The 8,956-nt window shown below is 41.9% G+C and overlaps 1 protein-coding gene across 1 annotated transcript; it reads left to right on the top strand.

Moving 5' to 3' along the window:
* Positions 1–315: 315 nt before the first annotated feature.
* LOC495455 (uncharacterized) lies at positions 316–4,733 on the top strand (the record flags this gene model as incomplete). Its single annotated transcript, NM_001095108.1, is given in 3 exon segments — positions 316–427; positions 2,572–2,644; positions 3,746–4,733. A coding segment is annotated over 1 exon segment (867 nt). The 5' UTR covers positions 316–427; positions 2,572–2,644; positions 3,746–3,844.
* Positions 4,734–8,956: the final 4,223 nt, after the last annotated feature.

Raw genomic sequence — 8,956 nt, 5'->3', positions numbered from 1 at the left:
TTTTACACAAAATGTCTCCTTAAAAGACCAATTACCTCTGCTGCAGCTCATTTTGAGAGTATAAAACTAAGTATATAAAGTGTATCTACAACTCAGCCCGCAGGTTGGGATTCTAACAGTAGAACATAAACCTATAAAGCAATTTCTTATAGTTTTCCCTGAGATACTGAGGGCCAGAAACAACAATGACTTCCGCCATTCTCTCCTCTTGCCTCATACGGCATCAATCACGTGGAGACGCACTAGGACGTGCCACTAGAGGGCCTCGCACTTAGAACTTCCGCGTATTGGCGAGGTGCATGCTGGGAAAAGAAAGACTGAAGCCCGGGAAACCTCATGGCGTGTTAGGCCGCGGTATGGAGGAGGTGGAGAAGAGAGAAGCCATTATATCTGAGCTGAGGGCGATAGAGAGCAGCGCTGCCAACCTGTGAGGCGCCGCTAATAAAACTCACCGTGAGGGGGGTTGTGATTAATAACGTGATGTTACAGTGTCAGGATGCGTCGCCTGTTCGAATATATTGACGTGACGCAATGTAACGTAGATTGTCCCAAACGAGGCCCTGTTGTTGTTCAGCCGTAAACTGGTACTGAGGAACTTCCCAGGGCTCTGACAGGACTGAGCTACAGACACGAGTAATAACAACTTTGCTTCAATTAGACACGGGCCCTGGCCTGAAAATGAACCTATTATAATGTTTCTCAGGTATTCTCAGTGACTACATCAGCTATGACCAGTGTAGCCCTCCAGCTGGGGTTCCATCGCAACTCCCTGCACCCCCTGAGGCATTAAAGCTGGGAGTTGTAATTAAAGGAGTCGTTCACTTTTAAATTATTCAGGCGCCTTTAAATCAAACTTTTAGTATGATGTAGGGCGTGTGATATTCTGAGGCATTTTGCAATTGGTTTCCATGTTATATGATTTTTGTTATTTGGCTTTTTATTCAGCCGCTCTTCAGTTTACAGTTTTGGCCGTCTGGTTGCTAGGGTCCAACTTAGCCTAGTAACCATGCGTTGATTTAAAGAGGGACTGGAATATGAATAGGAGAGAGACTGAATAGAAAGAGGAGTAATAAAAAGTAGCAATAATAATATATTTGTAGCCTTGGGGCAGAGACACACACTCAGATTTGGGGAGATTAGTAACATAGTAAATAAGGTTGAAAAAAGACCCACGTTCAGCAAGTTCAACCTTTTATCTTTGTTTTTGACCTGCCTAACTGCCAGTTGATCCCGTCACCCGGCGAAAAATCTTCTTCGGGGCGACTAATCTCCCTGAACTGTTTTCCCGCCGGCTAGAATGTAAATCACCGACAGGAGGGCACTCCGGACGCTTCGTTTTCCAAAGTTGCCTCACGAGCAAACCTCGGTCGACTTCAGAATATGAAGAGTTCCGAGTGCCCTCCCTCCGGCGATTTAGATTCTAGTTGGCGGGAGGCAGTTTGGGGAGATTAGTCGCCCGAAGAAGAGATTTGTCGTTGGGTGACTAATCTCCCCAAATCTGAGCGTGTGTCTCTGCCTTTACAGAACATTTGTTTTTTTAGATGGCGTCAGTGACCCTCATTTAAAAGCTGCAAAGAGAAGAAAAAAAAGCAAATAATTCAAAAACTATAAACAAAAAAATAAAATAACGAAGAACAATTGTAAAGCTCCTTAGAATTAGCCAAAAGTTAATTTTGCTTTTCCAGTATATTGAAAGATGCCGTTCCCTCTTACTGTGCAGAGGAACGTCGCTTAAAGGAGAACTAAACCCTAAAAATAGCATATTGTATATAGTGAACTTATTGCACGAGGCTAAAGTTTGAGCTTGTCAATAGCAGCAATGATCCAGGACTTCAAACTTGTCACAGGGGGTCACCATCTTGGAAAGTGTCTGTGACACTCACATGCTCAGTGGGCTCTGATTGGCTGTTGAGAAGCTAAGCTTAGGGCTCGTCACTAATTATCCAGCAGAAAATGAGCTTCCCTGGCTGTAATATAAGCTGATGCTACAGGTTTGCTGATTATTCAATTCTGATGCTAATTGCACTGGTTTCTGTGCTGCCATGTAGTAATTATGTGTATTAATTACTAATCAGCCTTATATTGTGACATTTCTATTCTATGTGTACTGTATATTGTGAGTGGCTCCCTAAGCTCAGTAAGTGACAGCAGCACAGAGCATGTGCAGTGAATCAGCAGAAAAGAAGGTGGGGAGCTACTGGGGCATCTTTGGAGACACAGATCTTTACTGCTAAAGGGCTGTGGTTGCTCTTTTGAGAAACAAATTTCAGTGCAGAATTCTACTTGAGCATCACTATTAACTGATACGTTTTGGAAAAAAACATGTTTTCCCATGACAGTATCCCTTTAATGTTAATGGCAGACGGTGCTAAGATTGGTATGTAGCTGACAGGAGACAAATGACGTGTCTTATGCCGACTTGCTGACACTTCTATAATATGATTATGCGGGAGATATGACTGTGTAGGTAAAAGTAAGGTACATGTCCGTTTATCTTAGTCAGGTTCTTATTTAAGCAGAGGCCTCAGCTGTAGTGAATGTTTATGCAAATCTTTATTTTTTCTTCCGTAGGGTGAAGTCACTTAGAGTATTGGTGGATTTAACAGACCCTGAGAAAGGAGAGCTGTGCCAGGCCCAAGATAAGGTAATTCATGATCTGGGGTGCAAAACATCAATTTTTGTGACATTTACAATGTCTGCCACTGATTAAAGGAACTGTAACACCATTTTTTACAGTCACAATATACTTTCTAAATGCTTTTATTTGCAATAATATATATCAAATATTGAAAATTTTCAATAACAGAAGTGTGTCTTTAGAAAATTAATGTTACCTTTGATTTATTGGAGCTCAGGCTGCAGATCTCGCAGAATGCTTCCGGCCTGCTAATGAATGAGGGGGCCATCATTATAAACACTTTTGCAATGTACATTACATTTTTTTTTATTCCAAGATATTAAAGCAGGGGTCCTCAACCTTTTTTTACCTGTGAACCACATTTACATGTAAAAAGACTTGGAGAGCAACACAAGCATGAAAAAGTCCATGGGGTGCCAAAAAAAGGCTGTGATTGGCTGTTTGGTAGCCTCTATATGGACTGACAGCCTACATGAGACTCTGTTTGGCAGTACATCTGGTTTTTATGCAACCAAAACTTGCCTCTGAACCTGGAATTCTAAAATAAGAACCTGTTTTGAGGCCACTGGGAGCAACATCCAAGGGGTGGATGGGTTGGGGACCACTGTATTAAAGGATACATTTACTGTTAACATCAGTGAACTTTGTTACAGCAGCACCACCTGCTGGTCGGTTTCCCACCAGTCTGACCACCAAGTAGTCAAGGAAGTTGTCAGGAGAAAGAAAGAGGCTGCTCTGATGTTCTTCTGCTTAGGAAAGATGTGAGAAAGGTTTCTGTTTTTTATCCTAAGCAGAAGAACATCAGATCAACCTTTTTCTTTCTCCTGACAACTTCCTTGATTACTTGGCGGTCAGACTGGTGAGAAAATGACCAGCAGGTGGTGCTGTTGTAACAAAATTCATTCATAGTAACAGTACATGTATCCCTTAATATCTTGGAATTAAAGAAAAATAAATAATGAATGTATATTGCAGAAGTGCTTAGAATGATGAACTCCTCATCAATTTTACATTCACTTGTTTTTAAGGTTTACTTATCCTTTAACAGCAGTCACTGTGCTGTAGCGTGGAATTAGTGGTGCTTAGTTTCATTTCCTATCCCCACAGGTATCTGAATCTCTCTCGGTGTGGAAAAACTTGTTTGCTGCATCCGCTCCACCATCTCAACCCAGTTCTTAAATGATGTCAGTTTCCGAAAGTGGGGACATGCCCCCTGACATCTTAAGCAGCATTGTCGATGAAACTCGCCCAGAACCCGGCAATGAAACACTCAGCGACTCAGATCCTGAACTACCAGACGAAGCTGTGGTAGCCTCCATTAGTTGTGGAGAAGATGAAGATGAGGAGGAAGATGAGGATATTCAGCAGGATATAGAAAGAAAGCAGACGGTTACACCATTCACCTTGAAAGGCACCGATTCCAATTTCTTTCAGCGCAGCCAAGGCATCTTTGGAGGGCTGCTTTGTACAGAAAAAGCAAAGCCCTATAATCCGATCATTACATCAAACGAAACCTTAAAATTATCTGATTCACCTGAGCAAGATAGTCTTGTGAGTACAGCAGAGCCTCCATCTTTTAGTGCAAGCAAAACAGGTGCTAGCTCATGTTCAGAAAACTCACGGAAGAGGCCCATACAACGTCTTCCTGACTATCTGAAACACCCAGAGCGCTGGACAAAATACAGCCTAGAGGATGTTCCAGACACCACAGACCATACCAACCGCAACACCGCTTTGAATTTCTTGGCAGATTTGCAGCAACAAAGAGAAGGTAAGGAGTTGCCTGGTAGTGCCAGTTCTCATTCTTACAACCAAGACTCTTCTAGTCCTGGGGAAAGCAAGATTCTCTTCACTAGAACCCAAAAAGTTGTCCGGGGGAGCAGTGCGAAGATTGAACGACCCCATTGCCAAGTACAGGGTTCTGAGGCATGGAATGACGAAGAGCAAGAAGAGAGCGAAGGGCTGGGCGAGTGTAAAGAGACTACAGCAGCTGGGTTTCACGGAGTCAAAAAGCGCAGCCGAAAAAATATCAGAAGCAAGGCTGATCCCAGTGGTGAAGAGGATGCTTCATGAACTGATATTAAATTCCATCTTGTAAAAAAAAAATGAACTGCTTAGTGGCCCCAAATTACTATTCAAGTACAGCTCCGTATTATAAAATGTAGGCAAGTGAAAGTAGCATTTCATGAATTGTTAAATGTGGTTAAAGTAATTAAACCGAGTTCATACATTTATTGTATGGTGTAACATTTAAGGTGGACTTTATTTTTTAAACCTTTGGGAGAAAACCCGAGTCCTGGCAGAAATTACTTACTGAACATATTACTGAATATGTTTCAGCACATATAATAGTTATATAATATACAAGAGCCATGAATATCTTGTAAATTATATCCTTATAAACTGTGAGTACTGATGTCATCAATCATAAAAGGTGAGTAGTGATCTCATTTCTGTCACATGACTCATTGAAACTTGTGTATTATAATAAATAAAGTACCCCCTGTTGCAAATTATGTGGATATTAGAAGTTACCTCGGAGTTCCATGACCTGTATAAAAACACAAGGCCTTCGGTTACTCCACGGTAAATTATAATATTTTTATAATACACAAAAGCCATGAATATCTTGTAAATGATATCCTTATAAACGGTGAGTTCTGATGTCATTTCTGTCACATGACAGAATGTGACGGCCTCGTGTTTTTATATGGTCATGAAACTCCTCGGTAACTTATAATATCCTTATATTTTACAAAGGGGGTACTTTATTCACTATATATTCAAGTAATGGTGTGTATCTCTACCCATACCCAATGCATACCCATAGGCATTTTTTATTGTAGTTTGAAGAAAAACAAAAATGGCCAGCTTCATAAAAACAATGGGCTCCTTAGAAAATATTAGCGTTGCATTGTGTGTGTAACTGTAATGAAGCACTGACTTTGAGTTAGCAAGAGAATGACAATGTCTACAGTTGCACAATACAAGGAGAGCAGAAATATTCACTATTTGCAAATGTAACAGCAATGAACTATTGAAAGGGCCTGCAGCCTAAAGTTGTGAGAACCAAACCCTTAGTTATAAAAACCCTACCCTACATAGACCCCCCCCTACTCCCTTCTCCCCCCTCCTCCCTTCTCCCCCCCCCCCAGCCTAGCTGTTACCTTTGGTAAATGCCCCTAACTCTTTACTTACCTCTCTGTGAAGATTCAGCGGAGCTCACGGCTGCCATCTTCCGGCTCTTCGGTAATCTTCGGACCAAAAACAAGAAGATGGCACCCGTGAGATCCGCTGTGCTGAATCTGTAAAGAGAGATAAGTAAAGAGTTAAGGGCTGGGGGGGAGCAGGGGGGGGGTCTATGTAGGGTAGGGGGTAGTGATGTGCGGGTCAGGCTTTTTCTGACCCGCAACCCAACCACCCGCCCGAGCCCGACTTTCAGGTCTCTTTTATAGACCCGCGCCGCCCTGCCGATGACGTCACAAAAGGGGGGAACGAGAGGCGTGAGTCTATAAAAATTCAACCCGGGAGCCGGCATTTGGAAGGTCGTGGGAGTTCATTAAGAAGAGCTCCACCCACCCGCGACCTGCAAAAGAGCACGCAAGGTCGGCCTGAACCCGCCCGACCCACGGGTCCCGCTGGTATCGGGTCGGCCCGCACATCACTAGTAGGGGTTAAGGGTTTGGTTCTCCTTTAGAATTAACATGAAAACAAAAAGGGTTTGGAACGCAGCTAGAGTATGTAATAAACAGTTTTCAGTGAGTATCCGCTTCCAAGTTTCCATTAGTTGGCATGATCTCCAGTATTCCGCAAGCACCTTGATGCATTTAATACTTAGACAACAATTCAAATTAAATCCCTTCAAAGCCCCCTAGCTCATATATACATACCCTGTATATAGATATATAACCATACTACCTGTGTATCTTGAGATCCTTGGATATTATGCTTGTTTGAGAAATCATCCAAGCCAATTTCAAAGGCATTAAAGGGGATGTAAAGGCAAAAAAAATAAATCCAATTTTTACTTTTTTTTTAATGAAAAAGAAATCTATCTCCAATATACTTTAATTAAAAAAATCTGTAGCATTTTTTAAATGAAAGCTGACTGTATGCAGTGAAATTCCCCCTACGTTTTACTTGCTCTGACAGCTGTGGATGGGAAACTTCAGACAGTCCCTAACTGCTCTGCAGGAAAACAATCATAGTGTCAAAGAGCAGCGTCCGTATAGAGATTCGTATCTGCAGAGCAATAAATTAAGGGGGGAATTTCACTGCATACAATCAGGTTTTTCATAAAAAGGGTATAGATATTATTTGACTTGTGCTGTTTTGATAATTTATGACGATTTCTAAGCTTAGCCTCCCAACTGAAGCCCAGACCACACTGAGCATGTGCACAGTCTTGGTTTTGCAAAATGTATAACAAAGGTACAAGGTGATGACCCCCTGTGGCCAAATTTGAAAGCATAAACTATTTGTTTAATTAGGTTTTTGGTGCGGTAAGTACAAAATACAGCATTTCTAGCGTTATTCATTTTTAGATTTTACCTCCCCTTTAATAAAATCTGCCCTCACTGTGAAGAGCCACCTTCGCTGCTTCAAGTGAAAGTTTTGTTTCTCAACACTAAAGTGGCTTTGTACCAGTCCTGCTAAAAAGAAAATATTTGATATTTTATAATTGCAAGTTTAAAGGAGAACTAAACCTTAAAATTAAATGGCTAAAAATGCCGTATTTTACATACTTAACCCTAACCTTTACTTTGTAAACTCTAAATTGTAGGGCCCTCTAATCCTATCGTACTTTGTAACCCTTGTTTGTTATCCTCCATTTATTCCCTGTTTGTTATAACTAAGGTAAAGCACTGCGTATCTTGTCGGCGCTATATAAATAAATGACGATGATACTTAACGTATCGCACGAGGCTAAAGTTTCAGCTTGTCAATAGCAGCAATGATCCAGGACTTCAAACTTGTCGCAGGGGGTCACCATCTTGGAAAGTGTCTGTGACACTCACATGCTCAGTGGGCTCTGATTGGCTGTTGAGAAGCTAAGCTTAGGGCTCGTCACTAATTATCCAGCAGAAAATGAGCTTCCCTGGCTGTAATATAAGCTGATGCTACAGGTTTGCTGATTATTCAATTCTGATGCTAATTGCACTGGTTTCTAGTTATTTTCTAGTTATTGCACTAGTTTGCTGGTTATTAAATCCACTGTCATATGTCTCCTTTTATCTGCTGGTAGGATAGTGACACTTGGGTTCACAAGTGATATCTAAACCCTCCTCCCCTGAACACTTAGATTGGAGAGGGAAGCTTTAGTATTAGCTGGGGCAACTGGTTCTTTAAATTGGATCCTTTCAGCCTCAACAGTTAGATATTAATGTGGATGGAAGATAAAAACTTAGTTCCCTGGCTTGGAGTTCTTTAGCCACAAAGTTCTGGGGTATCTTCTCATCTTTTTACTTCTCTGTCAACGTGTCTGTTCTCTGGATGTTGCTGGTCCATGACAGATGGTGAAGTTCTTTATTTGTCTCACCTTGTTGGGCTATCTGTGTTCACTCTGTGAGATCAAGATACTAATGTAAAGATATTATGTAAAGAAACTGTATATCTTGACCTGGATGAATAAAAACCTTCATAGACAGTGTTTACTAAGCAACTGTTAGGACTATTAGGCCTTAGGGTTGAAGAAGGGATTAAAGGTGGCCATACACGAGCCGATAAAAGCTGCCGACAGACCATGTCGGCATCTTATTGGCCCGTGTGTGGGGCCCCCTGACGGGCTTCCCCGATCGAGATCTGGCCAAAAGTCGGCCAAATCTCCATCAGATGGGACGAAAAATTCCGTCGGATCGCGGCAGCATCTATTCGTTGATGCGGTCCCATGATCCGACCGCCCATTACTATTCGTTAGGGCCCACGATCGGATCAGCCAGATATTGTCCACCTTGGGTGGGCATATCAGAGAGATCCGCTCGCCAAATAAGCGGATCTCTCTGTGTATGGCCACCTTAAGGAGGACTGGAGGACAGTCCAAAATCCAATATGTGGTACCCAGAGGATAAAACAATCCTGTGATGAGAATTGGTCAGTGGTCTGGGCAGGAGCCAATCAGAATAGTCAACTTCAGAAATAGAAAAATAGCAAAACAGAGCGCACCCAGGAACATTGCAAATACCTAAATATGTTAATGTTACCCAATGCCCCAGATCTAAATGGTCTATTTTACAATGGGCCTCGAACTATATCTACATGATGTTAGTTTATTAGTCTGGGCCATGGACTTTCTATGCTTGAACTAGAATTCCTACAAAG

Source organism: Xenopus laevis, chromosome 4S, assembly GCF_017654675.1.
Source record: "Xenopus laevis strain J_2021 chromosome 4S, Xenopus_laevis_v10.1, whole genome shotgun sequence".
Classification (NCBI taxonomy): domain Eukaryota; kingdom Metazoa; phylum Chordata; class Amphibia; order Anura; family Pipidae; genus Xenopus; species Xenopus laevis.
Note: the sequence above shows the minus strand (reverse complement) of the source record. Positions and strands in the feature narration are given on the sequence as shown.